The 17839-nt window shown below is 41.7% G+C and overlaps 1 protein-coding gene across 5 annotated transcripts in view; it reads right to left on the bottom strand.

Annotated features, from left to right (window-relative positions):
• EIF2AK4 (eukaryotic translation initiation factor 2 alpha kinase 4) overlaps nucleotides 1–17839 on the bottom strand; it is a 100140-nt gene that overhangs the window by 23944 nt on the left and 58357 nt on the right. For all 5 annotated transcript variants that reach the window (XR_006060344.1, XM_004010439.5, XM_060418589.1 and 2 more), the window contains exons 19-26: nucleotides 14459–14560; nucleotides 13044–13097; nucleotides 10077–10313; nucleotides 8133–8208; nucleotides 7462–7583; nucleotides 4063–4112; nucleotides 2976–3144; nucleotides 1576–1692 (exon numbers count right to left, since the gene is read on the bottom strand). Coding sequence is in view for 4 of the 5 variants with exons in the window: in XM_004010439.5 (XP_004010488.2) it covers nucleotides 1576–1692; nucleotides 2976–3144; nucleotides 4063–4112; nucleotides 7462–7583; nucleotides 8133–8208; nucleotides 10077–10313; nucleotides 13044–13097; nucleotides 14459–14560 (927 nt within the window). In the remaining variant the exon portion in view is untranslated. The remainder of the gene's footprint in view (nucleotides 1–1575; nucleotides 1693–2975; nucleotides 3145–4062; nucleotides 4113–7461; nucleotides 7584–8132; nucleotides 8209–10076; nucleotides 10314–13043; nucleotides 13098–14458; nucleotides 14561–17839) is intronic.

The following is a 17839-nucleotide window of genomic DNA, read 5'->3' as shown; positions in this document are numbered from 1 at the left end:
TTTTCCCTCCACAATTCACATAGGCTATATAACTAACATTGTTTTAAAATGTGGGAAAGATTGAGGGTGAGAGAAGGGGGCAAAGAGGATGAGATGGTTGGATGGCATCACTGACTCAATGGACATGAGTCTGAGCAAACTCTGGGAGATAGTGAAGGACAGGAAAGTCTGGTGTGTTGTAGTCCACGGGGTCGCAAAGAGTTGGACACGACTGAGTAACTGAACAACAATTCCTGACAAAAAAGAATTAACAAGGGGAAAGCTGTACTTGCTGAATGGTGAGGTGACCCAGAGGAAGAGAGGCTTACCCAGGGGTGCTTATGCTAGAGTCAACTGATCCATATCCCCTAATGAAAGCCACGTGTGGACAGGCTCTGAGTGCCACCCCATGCTGCCAGGCAGCCTATAGAATATGAACAAGAGTGATGGGAAGCTCTCTGCACCATCCCTGGGCTTTCTGCCAGCCTCCCGCTGACACTCTGTTCTATCTGTCCCTGCCAAACAGCAGCAGCACTTTGGGAGGAGAAAAGAAACATGAAGAAGCAAACACTAAAGTTAGGACCCTTGATGTGTCCCAGGAAGATGAAATAAAAGCTGGTTGAGCTTTTTAGTGTACAAAAAACCGTCAACCATTATGAACTTCCCCAGCTTATCCTGTCTTAATTATAGGCTGTTTGGCACTGCTAGTGACTATATCTTCTTGATGTTATTATAAAAATAATATTTAACATGAAAAGAAATTAGAAAAGATAAGGAAGGATTCACCTCCACCCCAGCACCATAATATTTAAGATCTTCACTGTCCCTCCTTCAGGCTTTGCACAAATACCGGAGAGTAATAAAGACAACGATGTGGCTAAATTCGGAAGGGCAATGGGAGGTGATGCTGCCCCAGTCTCACATAAATGAGGTGATAAATGAGGCCCCAAGAAAAGTCTAAACCAGTCTCCCCCAGTCTATAAATGACTTCACTGATAAGCTCAGACAGGCTGGAAGAATTATGGGCAGGACATAAGTCTTTTACTATCAAAACTAATACTCCCTTTCTTGGCCTCTCTAAAGGACAATAACAGTGCTTGTGAGATTAACTTAGGCAAGTTAATCTTCATAAAGGGTTTAGAACAATGCTTGGCACATATATTCTGAGCACAGTGCATGCTTAGTAAGGGCTGACTATTTTTAAACTTATTACAGGCAAGTATCAGGACCAATTACTTAGTGATTTTTTTGCCTTAAGAAGCAAGTGAGTGAAGAAGTTTATTACCTTATAAATTAAATAAGATAATTCAATCTTCAGAAGTTACCCTTGCAAACAAACCATGGAGGTGTGCTACTAGGGACTAGTAGCACAAGGCTTAGTACAGGATAAAAGCTCAACCAATACTTGTTAACTATTGATAGAAAAACAAAAACAAAACTGTTGGTAGAATCAAAGCCATTGGTTCTTTTACCTCAGAGCAATGAGGGGAAGGAGATAAAATTCCCAATTCAGTTTTATGGTTACATCACTAAGAAAATTCTCATCAGCTATTATTATTATCCTTCAATATCAACTCAAAGGAATTAAATGCTTACCACAGCATCATACAGAATAACATAGACTTGGCTGAGTTTATCTTCTGGGATCCCACAGTGTAAGAGTATTGCTTTCAGTAACATGGTATGGTTCAAGTAAATACTGTAATTTCTTTCCTAGGATAGAGAAATTATTATTTTCATTATAAAAGCAACACAGGCACCTGACAAAATCTAGACTCTTATCCCCCATTTACCAAACTGACACAATGGAAGGAATGAATTCTAGCATATTGCCTTCTAGTTTACTTTTTCATATATATTCTTCTTACACTGTTGTGGTCAGAGTATAATATGTTAATAATTTAATCTTTATCATACACATCAGAAATACTTTCATCTCCAGCTACGTTCAAAAGCCTGAGCAAAGTGACACAGATTTCAAAGTGGGAGAAGACCTGGTTCAGTACTGACTGACCTATAAGCCCAGCTGGTGGAGTATAAGCGCACAGTCAAGGGCATTCACAGGGTGGTGAGCTGTGCGCTGAGCCAGGGGCAGTGGGCTGCACAGACAGTGGCCCTGAAAGAGCATCTCTGCCTGGAGGAAACAGCTGGCAACTAGCATGTGGGTACTCTCTCATGTGCTATGAGAGCTGAGAAGAAAAGGCGGCTGGCCCATCAGGGAGGTTGCAGGCAGGCTCCCGGGCCCCCACTGCAGCTGGGTAGAGAGGTCTATCTGGACAGGGGTGCACGGTGACTGATGGGAGGTCGCTGTGGAGAGAGTAAGAGGGGCGTGCAGCGGGGATGGGGAGGGAAGGCCGAGGAGAGCAACCACTGAGCGCACAGGAGCCTCCGCTGGCTGGGGAGTCCACAGAGACCACACAAAGCGAGGCCAGTTGTTAAGCGCCTGGGCAGGGACGTCCCTGGCAGGCCAGTGGTTAAGACTCTGGGCTTCTAATGGTGGGGGCTTGGGTGTGATCCCTGGTTGGGGAACTAAGGTCCCATATGCCATGCAGTGTGGCTAAAATTTTTAAAAATTAAAACCTGTTGCAAATCAACTAAACTTTGATTAAAAAAAAAAGAAAATGCATTCCATGTAATCTAAAGCAATAAAATAATCAGTACATATTTTTTAAAAAGAGCCTGGGCGTAGGAGGGAGCTGAGAGTTCCCAACATACTCAAAGTATCCTAGGACTCTTAGCTGAATTCCTCAAATTTTGGAATGCATGGAGAAACTATAGCTTCCCCACAACCGAAGAAACAAAAACAAAATTCATTCCTTTCTAGGCGGAGCTAAGAGCATGAGACGTCCCACAAGCGACATGAAGCCTTCCCAGGGGCTTGAGTGGCAGTGTGATTCCCGGCCACCACTTGAGGAGCTGCTCTATGGCCCCACGGAATCTGCTGAAGGACTCTGTTTAGCGGGATAACCTTGGGATGTTAGGGTCTGGGAAGGAACCTGAAGTGCTGGGAACTCCTGGATGATTTCGTAGATGGTGTAGATGATTTCAGCGGTGGGCAGCGAGCTGTTGGTAGTAGACGTGACAATATCAAATGCACACTCCAGAAGTTCTTTGGGATGAAATCGGTCCAATTTTCGAGGTCTGAACACACGTTCTATGCAATATCTGCGGAGAGAAGCCTGCATTTCTAAGGTCATTGCTTGCTGGAATTACATATGTGTAAGAGATTGTTGAATAAAAGAAATAATATGGAAAAATCAATCAGTAGTATGATTAAGAGAACAACATAAAGATAGATTTGCCCAGAATAGTCATGCTTTGTATCTAGGTTCCAGTTCCCAGTGTTGCCACTATTAAGCAATGGGGTTTATTTTTTTTTAAGTCTGAAATAGACATGAAATAACACAGAAAAACAAGTTTATCATAAGTGTTTGCTTTCTACACAGTGATGCCCACACTTTATGATTAGTAACTGTTTACTTGGAATTGAGAATAAAGGCATGTAAAAGAGCTTTTACTTTGTTTAGGAAAGGAGCTGCAAAGTCAGATGCCTCGCTGACATTGCTCCAATTTATGCAGATCTTGGTGTTTGCCCCTGTGGTATTTGAATGAAAACCTTTCCCCAGCGGTAAGTGCCTGGAGGTTCAGCACTCCTGCTGGGTTTCCTCCACTTCTCCACAAGCTGTTTTTATTCAGTTACCTGTGCAGGCAGTTTTCACACAGAGACCACCGGCCACTTGTCCTTTCAATTAAATTTTAAAAGGGGTCATCTGTGATCAAGAACAGCCAGATGTCTTTCGAAGCAACCATTTGTGACAGTACTTGGTCAAGTGGCTTGGGGACATTTAGAAGGCAGAGAAAAGACTGGGAGTCTCAGGCTGCCACCCAAATGCAACATTCCTACAAACAGGAGGATGCCAGTCTTGATCACAGAAAGGGGTACTGGCGCTGGGCTTTGTGACCATTTTCCAAGCTCAGTACTTTAAACTCCAAACACTTGACTGTGTAATGATCACAGTAGATGAAATACTCTTTTTGGGTTTCTTTCCCACGTGCACCAAATGAACCCCCATTTTTTCTTACCGCTTTAAATTCAATATATTATTTCTCGCCACATATCTTGCAAAAGGAACCTGAAAAATAAAGTTTCAAAGGTCAGTATCAAGAGGTGCCGACCACTACTCCTTTTGTTTTTTTAACCTTTGAGTTGTAAGTCACATACCATAGAGTTCACCCTTTTAAAGTTTACAATTCAGTGGTTTTGAGAATGTTCACAAAGCTGTGCACTGCTCGCCACTCACACTCCTTGGAATGTTTTTGAGTTGGTCAGTCAGCAGCTGATCTCACTGCTGGATATAACACCAACCTTATTCACTGTGGCATTTCTTAGGTTCTTAAGTTTGAGAAGAAAATCACTTTAGTGAAATATACTCTGCCAAATTTTATTCTGTGCAAGTTATGTGATGACCTGTGAATTTTTTTTTAAGTGTCACATAATACTGCAGTCAAAATGGGTATTACCTCTTACAAATTTCCTGACTTTCTCATAGATCTTACAGAAGAAATTCTTAATAACCACCCACTAATAATCACCACAGTTTATAAAACCATTATCAGATTGCTTCAAGAGATATGACGTGGTATCATTAACTAATAGGTCAAATTCTCAAAGGGCAATTATTTTTTATTTGGGGGGATTTAATATATTTGCTCCCAGAAAGAAAGCTAATGTTTAACAATCTGCATTTTAGTGTCCTAATGTCTAGACAATAAGGAGCCAGTTTTAAGTATAGTTATGTAAATATTTGCCCTTCTGTACTTTCTCTAACAGAGCCCAAATCTGATATGCTACCTACTCACCTCTCACTCAAAATAATCCCAAACCACCTGACTTACTGCAAAAGAAAAACTACATCCAAGGGCATACAAGGAATTTCCTCTTAAACCATAAAAGCAAAACATGTTCTTGCAATACACTGCAAAACACAGATATGAAAAAAAGACAATGTCCTGATTCCAGACCTCCCTCCAGAAAAATACAGTCAAAAGTTCAAGTTTTTGACACTTCAGTCTAGGGATACAAACAAGCTGATATGTGTCATTATTCACATGCATGTGGGAGCACTATATATATCTCAAACATACCAGGTACATTCAAATACCCATCTCTGTGTACATGCTCAGCTGTTTTTTTTTTTAAGCTTTTTTCATTCTCTGTATAATAAAAATGGAATTCTTCAGCTCAGTCGCTCAGTTGTGTCCGACTCTGCGACCCCATGAACCGCAGTACACCAGGCCTCCCTGTCCATCACCAACTCCCAGAGTCCACCCAAACCCATGATCATCGAGTCGGTGATACCACCTAACCATCTCCTCCTCTGTCGTCCTCTTCTCCTCCTGCCCTCAATCTTTCCCAGCATCAGGGTCTTTTCAAATGAGTCAGCTCTTTGCATCAGGTGGCCAAAGTATTGGAGTTTCAGCTTCAACATCAGTCCTTCCAATGAACACCCAGGACCGATCTTCTTTAGAATGGACTGGCTGGATCTCCTTGCAGTCCAAGGGACTCTCAAGAGTTTTCTCCAACACCACAGCTCAAAAGCATCAATTCTGTGCTCAGTTTTCTTTATAGTACAACTCTCATATCCATACACGACCACTGGAAAAACCATAGCCTTGACTAGATGGACCTTTGTTGGCAAAGTAATGTCTCTGCTTTTTAATATGCTGTCTAGGTTAGTCATAACTTTCCTTTCAAGGAGTAAGTGTCTTTTAATTTCATAGCTGCAATCACCATCTGCAGTGATTTCGGAGCCCAGAAAAATAAACTCAGCCACTGTTTCCCCATCTATTTGCCATGAAGTGATGGGACTGGATGCCATGATCTTAGTTTTCTGAATGGTGAGCTTTAAGCCAACTTTTTCACTCTCCTCTTTCACTTTCATCAGGAGGCCCTTTAGTACTTCTTCACTTTCTGCCATTAGGAATTGTTAGGTAGTTAGATTAGGAAAAAGGAGTCCAGAATGAAGTGGCTAAAACACAAAGAAGGGAAAAGCCCGTGAAAATAGAACAAAGGAAGGTCTGAGGACTGGAGTGAGAACCTCAGGTGAATCAACCAGCCCTCCTGGCTAGCCCAGTTTACACAGGGCAGGCTCAGGGGGAGGAGAAAAAACATATAAAAAGAGGAGCCAAAATTGAGCCTCTGGCTTCTCTTCTCTTTGTGTCTTTTGGGTCAGCCCGCCCTCATGCCTTGAGGGTGTATTTTCCTTTCCTTGCCAAATAAAACTGAGCTGTAACACCAAACTATAACACTGGTCCGTCCATCACTTCAAATTTTTGCTGCAGTGAGACAGAACTGAGGAAATCACAACCTCCCCAAAAGAATCATATTACAGTTCCTTTGAAACATACTTTTTTTTCCAGCTAATAGGATACCATGGATATTCCTACGGATCAAATATAGATATGGATCTACCTAAATATATATGCATTTGACATTTTATCTCTTTAATATTCCATAATAAATTACTCAACCATTTTGCTGCTGATACAGTAGCAGTTTTCAGTTTTTGACCACCATGATAAATCGGAAATGGATTTCTTTTTAATATTTGTACACCAATGTGTTATTTCTTTAAATAAATCCCTCAAAGTGGGATTGCTAGCTCAAAGGGTGTAGTATATGCATTTACTTTATTAAATACATTCAGATTACTTTTCTAAAGGTTCAGCAACTTACATTCTCAGCAGCAATATATTAAAGTACTTATTTTCCTAAACTCTAGTCATCTGTGGGCATTACAGATTTTTGCCAGTCTGAGAGGTGAAGTTCAGACACCTTTGCTTTGTGTTTCCTTATTAGTGAGGTTGAATATCTGTGAGAAAATTATTAGCCCTATGCATCTTCTCTTCAGAGAACTGCCTGGTTACAGCCTTTACTCATCTCTCTACTTGTAAGTGCTTTCTGTACAAGAGGAATATTAAACCTCTTGTCTGTCACATGCATGTACAGAGGGGCTTGCTAGAAGCCAGCACCATGCGGGTGATCAACCAGTAAGCGTGCTGCTGTCAAAGGGAACCCTGGGGATAAGAAAGCAAGCATGAGCAGACTTCGGCACACACACTTAGCAGTGACCCTTGCTGTTACAAGAATTCAACCGTTCTAGACATTAACGTATGGGAAATGTCTGGGTTGGCCAAGTTAGCCTGCTATGATCACCTGGAGGAGCTCAACACTGATGTGCAGATGTGGTACCTGCTTCTACATAAGCACTAAGGTGGAGGCACACACGGTCAAAGGTTTACCATGATGCTCTCATGATGCTGTCACCCTGATAACTCTCTTAAGATTACGTTTCCTAGAGGTGACATTAAGAAAATAAGCCTGGGGGCAAGAATGATTGGTGGGGCTATTCCTTTAATATGATACCAGCCCTGGGACCAGGCATGGCACCCACACTTGTCAGCAAAGTCTGCCAGCCTCACCCGCAGGTCGAAAGGCAGCATCACCAGCATCCCACTGTGGTCCATGAATAAGGCAGCTTCGTTGTGCTCATATATTTGTCTGTTTCGGGGAAGCAGCAGTGGGGTACACAACTGGACAGCTCCTATACCAAATGAGAAAAAATAACTGGTCACTGTTTCTCATGCTTTCCAGAGACATAAATTAAAACAAACACAAACGTGACAGTTAAGAATCTGCCACTGGGACTGTTGAAATCACTTTATCTTCAATTCCCTAAGTTTACTAATGGAAAGCTCATCTAAGGTTAAGTTTGTTAATTCAGTCACATTTCCTTTTTTTTTTTTTGGCTGCACCACACAGCTTGCGGAATCTTAGTTCCCTGACCAGGGATCGAACCCAGGCCCATGGCAGTGAAGGCACTCAGTCCTAATCACTGGACTGCCAGGAAATTCCTTAGTCATATTTCCGACTCCACAAACCAACTATATTTTAGCATCAAGGTTATAATACTCAAATCTGTCTCCCCTCCACAAGCTGAATTATAAAAATAAGCTTAAATATCACGGGTGTCAAATGAGTGTAACTGAATTTAAAAGTAAAGCATGGCTGCACCCAAGTCCATTAACATGACTTTCTGAAGAGGAAACAAAATGTCTTTTGAGAAGGCCCATGTTTTTAAAAGAGGACATACCGTGTCTTTTGAAGATGCGGATGATGGTTTCACACACGTGCTGCTGTATCTTGGCTGTGCGGATGGAGAAGCTGCCCTAGAACATGACCAATTCAAGTGTCATTGAAGCCTGATCGAAGGGATCGCCCAAAATATCTTTCTGTGGCTTGTCGTATGCATTTTACTACTTACTCCCAAGATCACAAAACAGATCTCAACGAGTCACTCCTCTTTTGAACATATTCAGGAAAGGAGAAAACCACATGTTTTGCAACATGGCCTATTTTGGGAAGGCTTCCTCAGTTCAAAGTCCAAGCTCTCAGCAACGGTGATGTGTGCCTTTCAGAGACAGCTAGTCCTACACACAACTCTCCAAAAGGACTTTCAGAGATACTGTGGCAGTCAAACATCTAACAGCATCAAACCCCCTCCCACAGACTACAGTATTTCATAGCGGGCCTCTTGAAAGCTACATGGCATTTATATATTTTGTAAATAACTTTCTTTTTCATTTTTTCTTATAATAAAAGTAGCACTGTTTCACTACAGAAAATTTATTAAAGACAATACAGAAGCAAAAAACCAACAATTAAAAAGTCAACCATAATCCTGTAGATATGTAATATACCAGTGAAGAAAAACCACTTAGCCCCTGAAATCTACACTGATCTTCCACAAACCTTACCAGGACTTTCTGCTACTCTTCAAATTCTATTTTAAGCATATGGAAATGTATACAGAATATAACAAATATCTATTATTAACTCACCCAACTTTATAAAATTTTAACATTTTGCTATACTGTTTCAGATTGTTTTTGCTTTTAAGAAAGAAAATGTTGAAGTCTCCCAAACCTGCTTGTGCTTCATTCAGAAGCCACCTGACGAGCTTTTAAACTGAGATTTTTTTTTGTTTATGTATTTATTTGGCTGCAGTGGGTGTTAGTTGCAGCTCTCAGGATCTTAGTTCCTTGACCAGGGACTGAACCTGGACCCCCTGCACTGGGACCATGGAGTCTTAAACACTGATCGCCAGGCAAGTCCCTGAACAGAGATTCTTGAAGTGCTTCACACTTAGACTCCAAGTCACTGTACTGGATGTAGGGCCTGAGCCTCTGTGTTGTCAAACGGCCTCACAGGTGACTTTCATGTGCAGCCAGTATTTGGAGCTGGCTATTTAACCTGGATCTGAACTGGTTTTTTCAGCACTGGCATCTGGGCCAGGGTTGGTCTCTGAAAGCACCACTTCTTACCCTCTTTGGTTAGAGGGTGGATCAGGAACTCCTACAAGTAAGTGGTTAAAAGTGTGGCTCTTCCTAGAATAATGCCCACGCACACATTTTGCATATACAGACCTCAAACTAAGAGCTTATGCTGGACCAGGACCTACGGTATAGCACAGAGAACTATAGTCAATATCTTATAATTGTCGTCAGTGGTTAAGTTCTGTGTGACTCTTTGTGACCCCATGGACTGTAGCACACCCGGCTCCTTTGTCTGGTGCCATCTCCTGGAGTTTACTCAAATTCATGTTCATTGAGTCAGTGATGCTATTTAACCATCTCATCCTCTGCCATCCCCTTCTCCTTTTCCTTTCAGTCTTTCCCAGCATCAGGGTCTTTCCCAATGAGTCGGCTCTGCATATCAGGTGGCCAAGGAACTGGAGCTTCAGCTTCAGCAACAGTCCTTCCAGTGAATATTCAGGGTTGATTTCCTTTAGGAAACAACCTATAATAAAACCTATAATAACCTATAATAGAAAAGAATCTGAAAAAGAATAGATAGATATAGCTGAATCACTTTGTTGTCTACCTGAAACTATTACAATACTGTAAATCAACTATGCTTCAATTAAAAAAAAAGAGAATTTATGTGGGAGGCATTAAAGGAACCCAGGAAAATTCAGGAATGGACTCGATCCTTTCGTAGAGCAGGTAAAGCTCTTTCAAGCCATGGCTCACCCCACCTTCAGTATGTCACTGTCGTAGGTGTAGTCGATGGCAGGGGAGACGCGCTGGGCGAAGATCTGGCCCATCATGGTGCGGTAGGCCTTCCCGTCCACGTTGGCCAGGGTGTGGTGCAGCACCTCGTGCAGCTCTGATTCCTCCATCTGGGGCGGGGGCAGCAGCTCACTCTTGAGCAGTTCTGTGGCCGTGGGCCGCTTCGCCGGATCGTGGTTCAACAGCCAGGAGATGACAGATTTCTACAATGCAATACTGGGGATGGGATGCGATGGATGGTGCTCGGGAATTCTCCCAGCAAGCTGGTGGTTGGTTCAGGTCCTAAAGGACACACTTCTTCCCCTTAGATCATCCATTTTAGTTGGTATTTCTGAAATTTCTGAATTTGTCATTTCCCCCCAATAGTTCATTATGGTCGTAGGATTGTGCAACAAGGTAATGTTAATATAATATCTTTCCTAAAAGGTAGAGGCCCTTTTCGTACTTCACTGTTATAAAGGACCAAAAAACCTTCAACAAAGACACAGAAGCAAAAGTTAGGCCTTCTACACACACTGTATCTAAAATACAGCTTTTTTGGTACGGTTCTTGAACCAGACAAGATACAAGAACACAAAACAAGTTATTTTTAGGTGCCTAATTTTAGTAGAAAATATAATGCTTAAGAGCTGCTAGAATCCCTAAATCAGTAGAAAACATCTTGTTTTTATGTTATCTGTATTCATACCATTCCCTTGAATTCTCTTCTGTTACTCATTTATTATACTTTCATAGCTACTACCTAATTAAGCAGGGAACTATTTGAAGATACTATAGTTCCCTGCTTAAACCTCTGAAAGGCCCCAGAATGACTCTGTAACTCTCTTGTTCATAAGGAGTTAGAGGAATACTTGAGATCAGAAAACCTCAATATAGATGAATCTCATTAAGCATCTTTAATTACATATCTTTAAAATACCCTCCCCCATAATCCTTAACCCTGGTTGAGGCTAGAATTAAAAACACAGGTAATTATTTTTCATATAAAGAAAGGAACTGATGTGATATAACTTTATGAATATATATGTTAAATTAAACTGGTAAAAATAATATCCTATTCAGCAAAATCAACAGTAATACTTAATTCCTGTATGTGGCAATAACTGTTATACTCAGTCAATAAGCATTTTCTATGCTGCCTTCTTGCAGATAAAAAGCAACAATGCGGCATGGGAGGCAGCAGTGGCAGTGGCTGCCGTGGTTAAGTTTATACGTTTTATAAGGTTAAGTTTATATATGGTTATATATGGCTAAGTTTATACATCCCCAGTGCAAACGCTCCAGGGTGCCCAGTAAGTCCTTGCGCTAGGAGGACAATCACTGTCTTGAGAAATGGTATGTATAGCGGTGCTTATGCCTGCAGTTTAACTACAACACCACAGAAGCCACCACGTGGGAATGCTGAATAAGACTGACCTCATTACAGGGAAATGCTATGATCTGAGTATTTACTTATGATACCCTAAAAAACACAGGGAACAACTCAGTTCAGGTCAGTGATAATAGCTAGTAAAGGAAGGAGAAACATGACTCAATGTATTTTTTAATGTATGCTCAGTCACTCAGTCATGTCTGATTCTTTGCAGCCCCATGGACTACAGCCTACCAGGCTCCTCTGTCCATGGGACCTCCCAGGCAAGAAAGCTGGAGTGGGTGGCTGCTTCCTCCTCCAGGGGATCTTCCTGATGCAGGAATCAAAACTTGTGTCTTCTTCATCGGCAGGCAGTTTCTTTACCACTGAGACACCTGGGAAGCCACTTTCTAATGGTTCTAATTCAACATTTGAGGCAGAATGGGTCCCTCGAACCATAAACAAATGTCACATGTTAAATGTTACCAAATTATAGGATGTTTGTGCCAATATAAAATAAAGGATATTTAATATCTCTATTTTACAGGGGAGGAAAATTAGTCTAGAAAAGTTAAGTCCATCCAGATACAAAACCAATAATCAAAAAAAAGCAAATTAATGCAATATTCTAGCTAGGTTTCTGTTCTCAACATTAAAATTTAAATAAGGGATTCTGCCTTGATTATAATTGTTAAGAAATCAGTTTAAGGAGTAAACTTCTACATGACGAGAATATTAACCATGGAAGGTCCCTCTAAGACAAACAGCCAGCACTAAGAAGAAAGGCACACCAGAAGCACTATAACAAAATCACTAATAATTATTCCTTCATAGTAGCCAGATGCTACTAATTCACTATGACATACATATACTACAGGGGCTCCCCAGGTTCCGCTAGCGGTAAATAGCCCACCTGCCAATGCAAGAGATGTAAGAGATACGGGTTCGATCCCTGGGTGGGGAATATTCCTTGGAGGAGGGCATGGCAATTCATTCTAGTGTTCTTGTCTGGAAAACCCACAGAGAAGTCTGGCGGGCTACAGTCTATAGGGTAGCAAAGAGTCAGACACAACTGAAGCCAACTTAGCAGGCAAGTGCGTGTACACACACACGTATTTATAGTATGAAGGAAAAATTATTTTGTTTAAATTACTGTATCATCTAACGTCTAGTCTTCCCCTTTACAATATAAGCTACTTTAACCAATATAAGACAGGACAAAATTACAGTTTTAAAATGTATTTTCTTTTTCTTAAAGTTTCAAGCTTAATCTCAAACAATGAGCTGTAAGAGCGTTCTCTTTTTCCAATAGCTAAGCCAAAGGTCCAAACAGTACTTCAAAAGCATGACGAATCACAAAAAAGAACCCTGTAGTTTGTTAATTTTCTATGCCAGCCCTTGGCATTTTTACAGTGTTTTTCAAGTCTAAACACATTTTAAGTACTCCATCTTTTGATATTTTCCCCCCACGTTGTTCCCACGACACAAGAGAATGAGTGGCAGAAGATTACTAATTGAAGAAGAAAAATAGTAATTAAAACTCCAGAGTGAGAACACAGTAATTAAAGTATCAGAAAATTACCTGCTTTGTATGCTCTCCATCATCAAAGTCTTCTGGAAACTTAGGTGAAGTGGGCTAAAAAAAATATTGTATTCAAATCAGCTAGTGCTTGGCAGACTGCCACATTTTCACAATAAAATGTGAAAGCATTTTATTCACCAGAGGTAAGAAAATCAAATAAAGAAATGAAAGTTTGCTAACAAGGGGAGATGGACAAGAAACTAATCTTGAAACCCAATGTCCATCCTTCCAAGGAGATACGTTTTAACACTAACTTCACCCAAATGACAGCCTAGGTGACAGAAAGCACCTCATTTGAGAACAAAGTATTTTACCATCTAAGGGCTTCAGAGAAAGACAAGAGCAACCTTATAAAACGAACAAGGGTAAAAGTACAAAACGGTCAACACAGAGTAAGAGAAAACCAACATGACAATCTCTACCCACCCCCTTAAATTTCTCACCTTTCTGGAAAATAAGACCTCAGTCATAACATTAACCTGGCAGTTGAGATATTCTTGAAATGAGGCAACAAACATGAATTTTACACTAAAGAAAGGCACTTCACCAACGACATAATCCTCGAAGAGCACTCCAAGTCAAGGCAAGGACACAGTAATCACTTTGTTTCCTCTGATACATGATGAACATAGCTGCCCACGCCGTCCTGGCAGCTGAACTATCAAACTCCTTCCTGAGATACCTCACAGGGTATTCTTAGTCACGCTGTATGTGATTAATACCAACAGACATGCATACTGGTTCTGCTCTAGGAAGGAGGAGGAAGATCCTCCATCTCTCTTACACAGGAATATGTGAGCCTAAATCTCCCTCACTCTAACCTTGTTCTCCCTTCATCTTAATGCTGATGCCCATGGGCACCCTTGACCTCACACATGCCAACATTAGTCCCTTTTAGTTTGGGAAGAGGCAGGAATCAAACCCAAGAAGACTGAGGGAGATCTCACTGTGAAAAAAATTCAAGTGGCTGATTTTTATTCCAGACCCCACTTACCTTCTGGTCATAGTGGTATTTTTTAGGCATTACTATATCCAGTACATTCAGCTGGAACCTTTTAATTTCTAGATCTAAATATCTGCTATCCTTGTAACTCCTTCCCATTGCTGTAACTATATTGATATTATGCAAAATTTTAAAATCCCTTTGTTTTAAAATCAAGAGGAAATCTCAAAATATTTTTAAAAGGATAACCTAGCAATATCTCCAAAAATAAATCAATTTGGGGTAAGTTTTTTTATCATTGTAAGTGCATAAGCTGAGATGAATTTCCATTTACTAGAAAACATAGAAAATTACAGCAGGACCACCCCTTTCTATATTATAAATAACAGATAAACACCCAGCACTGAATTCTAATGTCCATGCTAAGATTCAGGTTACTGGAAATGGAGGCGCTAAAACATCTGATACATACATCTCTGAGCTGGTTGAGAACAAAGATTCTTTCTGAGGCTGTGACCATGGGGTGATAGGACATCTCAAAGAAGATAATCCCCAGGCTGAAGAGATCCACTTTCTGAGGAGGAAAAAGAATTACATTTAGAACCTAGATATGAAAGCATAATCCAACAGGGAATTAGAGGATGAGCACTGTTAGATGGGATAACGTTCACCTAAGCGAAAAATAAGCCATATGAGAAAAAATTCACTCTGTCCTAAAAAAAAAAAAAAATCTGTAAGTATAAAATATAGATGAGATTTTTATATTTAGACGATAAAATATTTGGGACGACTTCAACATTTTTCTTAAAAATTGGTTGTAACTGGTTCAGCCCTACCCACAGACATAGATAACCCCTGGCCACACATTGAGAATAATTATTACAGAGCAAGGACAACCGACATCTTTAAAAGAGTCAGCTTTGTATCTTTACAGGGCTTCTGCAGTGGTTCAGTGATAAAGAATCCACCTGCAATGATGCAGATACGGAGACACAGATGCGCTCCCTGGGTCAGGAAGATTCCCTGGAGTAGGAAATGGCAACCCATTGCAGTATTCTTGCCTATAAAATCCCATGGACAGAGAAGCCTGGTGGGCTGCGATCTATGAGGACACAAAGAGTTACGACTGAGCAGCTAAACAACACAACAACAAAACTGCATTTTTATTGATCATCTCAAAAGGGAAACACAGCACAATCTGCATCTGATAGCAAGTATCAGCTATTGATTGCAAAGCCATACTGATGAGGACAGAAGCACAGCACAACAGAAAGATCGCGTGACAAATCCCCACAAAATAGGGAAGTACAAGTAAAGAAGGCAAAAGGCAAGTCAGTGCAGAGTCTCAGGTAGGCAGCTGCCAAGGGGAAGAGGATGTTTAGAAGGTCCTGCGCCTGTGGCAGCCGAGCACAAACAGGCCGAGACTGCTCATGGTACACTGCACACAGGCATAGAAGCCGTTTCCAAGGAAAACTTGAATGCAGTTGGACTCAAGGATTAGTAGGAGAGCCTCTCCAACCGGTGACCTCCAAAGTCTTAAAAACAAACATTCATCGTGTCATTTCCTACACATTAGCTGTAGAAAAATGTGGAATATACAGAAAAGCACCAAGAATAAAATAGCAACCATCCATAACTCCATTGCCTAAAGAAATTTACTACTGATGGCTAAGATATGCCCATTTTATGCCTTTAAAAAAAATATCTACACACACACACATGCATTAAAACTAGAACCAGTGTCATCTGTAACTTTTACTCTCCCAACACAAACGAATATTTTAATACTATAATGTCATTTTTCTAAAACGTGATCTTAATGACATATTCAATTACACGGAAGCCCCATAATTTAACCAGTTCCCTACTTTTAAACACGATTCCGCCCTGTTATAAACAACGCTGTGACAAACGTCTTTCACACCAACCTTTTTGGATGTCCCTGGTTGTTTCCTTAGGATACCTTTCAAAAGGTGGAAGAGTGCTAGGCCAAAATCCTTTCAAGGATTCCATTACCCTCTTGCAGGCTAAACTGGAGTGGTGACACTATAGGTGCCTCCCTCCCTCAGGGTGGGCATGTCCACCTCTACACACCCTCATCCTCGCCTGGTGTCTGGAGGTCTCCTTCAACTCACTGCCTGGTGCTCTCGTCAGAATCAAAACCCACACTAGAGTTGCCACTGCAAGCTTGAAAACACGCTTTGATGCAGACTGCCTGCTTCGTGTGTTTTAAAAATTTACCTCTATGGGTCTTGCCCTAAGTGATCTCAGCCAGGCTCAAGCTTTTAAATCCCATCTGTGTGCTGGTGACTCTCAAATTTATACCCCTGACTTTGACCTTTCTTCTGAACTTGAGTCTTTTTTTAAAAAAAATATTTACTTATTTGACTGTGCAGGGTCTTCAGTTGCATCATGTGGGCTCTTTTAGTTACAGCATATGAACTTTCACTTGTAGCAACCAGGATCTAATTCCCCGGCCAGGGATCGAACCTGGGCCCCCTGCATTGGGAGCCCCGAGTCTTAGCCACTGGACCATCAGGGAAGTCCCTGAACTTGAGTCTTGAGTCTTCAGCAGCAGACTGGACCTCACCAATAGGATTTCTCATCTGGCATTTCCTTCTAAACGTGCCCCAGGCAGTTTTCTTTGCCATTCTCTCCTCCACCTCCCATATCGTTCTTCAGGGTTCCGAGGCTCAGTCAACTACCCTTCCCCTAGCCGTTCCAGGCAGAAAGTTGAGTATTGTCCTGTTTCCCTTCCTTTTCCTCACCCAACACCCACTCCATTAAAAAAACCTGTCACTTCCCCTCCAACGTGCATCTCATACCTGCATACTTCAGAGATATCACTTTGGTGACAAAGGTCCATTTAGTCAAAGCTATGGTTTTTCCTGTAGTCATGTACGGATGTGAGCGTTGGACCAGAAAGAAGGCTGAGTGCCAAAGAATTGATGCTTTCAAACTGTGGTGCTCGAATAGACTTTTGAGAGTCCCTTGGACAGCAAGGAGATCAAACCAGCCAATCCTAAAGGAAATTAATCCTGAATAATCATTGGAATGACTGATGGTGAAGCTGAAGTTCTAATACTTTGGCCACCTGATGCGAAGAGCTGATTCATTGGAAAAGATAATGATGCTGAGAAAGACTGAGGGCAGGAGGAAAAGCGGGTGACAGAGGATGAGAGTGTTGGATGGCATCACTGACTCAACTGACATGAGTTTGAGCAAACTCTGGAGATAGTGAAGGACAGGGAAGCCTGGCGTGCTGCAGTCCATGGGGTTGCAAAAAGTCGGACATGACTGAGCGACTAAAACAGCAAACCCGGTGTCTACTGCCACCGCTCGTCCTAGCTCAGCCGCCCCATCTGGATTTCTGCAAGGCGTCCGGCAACAGGTGGAATGAACTCTCTCACTCGAGATCCCTCAGGGGCTGCCTGTGCTCACTCCTTATCATGTCCACGCTGGCCCTGCATCACCTGACCCTGGCGTTCCCCCCAGCTTTGCTTCGTGCCTCTTGCCCCCATGGCTCACTTGCTGTAGCCAGTCTGACCTTCTTTGCGACTGTCCTAAGTGCACCACGCCATGCCAGCTCTCACCCTCGCTAACACACTTCTCTCTGAGGTGCTATTTCCTCTGCTTATCCCTCTCCCCTCCGAGCCAAGCTCCAGGCCCCAACTCTTGTGACTTCTCCCTCTTTTCCTCTTTTATCAGGACAGCTGTCCTCTCGGAGAGGCTTTCTGTAATCAGTCAACCTAAGGACGATGCTCCTTATTGTCCTCTGGTCACTGGACCCCATTTCTTTTCTTCTTAGCTCTTACATAGTTTGTGATTTAAGAATTTTTACTTGTTTGGTTCA

Source organism: Ovis aries, chromosome 7, assembly GCF_016772045.2.
Source record: "Ovis aries strain OAR_USU_Benz2616 breed Rambouillet chromosome 7, ARS-UI_Ramb_v3.0, whole genome shotgun sequence".
NCBI lineage: Eukaryota > Metazoa > Chordata > Mammalia > Artiodactyla > Bovidae > Ovis > Ovis aries.
Note: the sequence above shows the minus strand (reverse complement) of the source record. Positions and strands in the feature narration are given on the sequence as shown.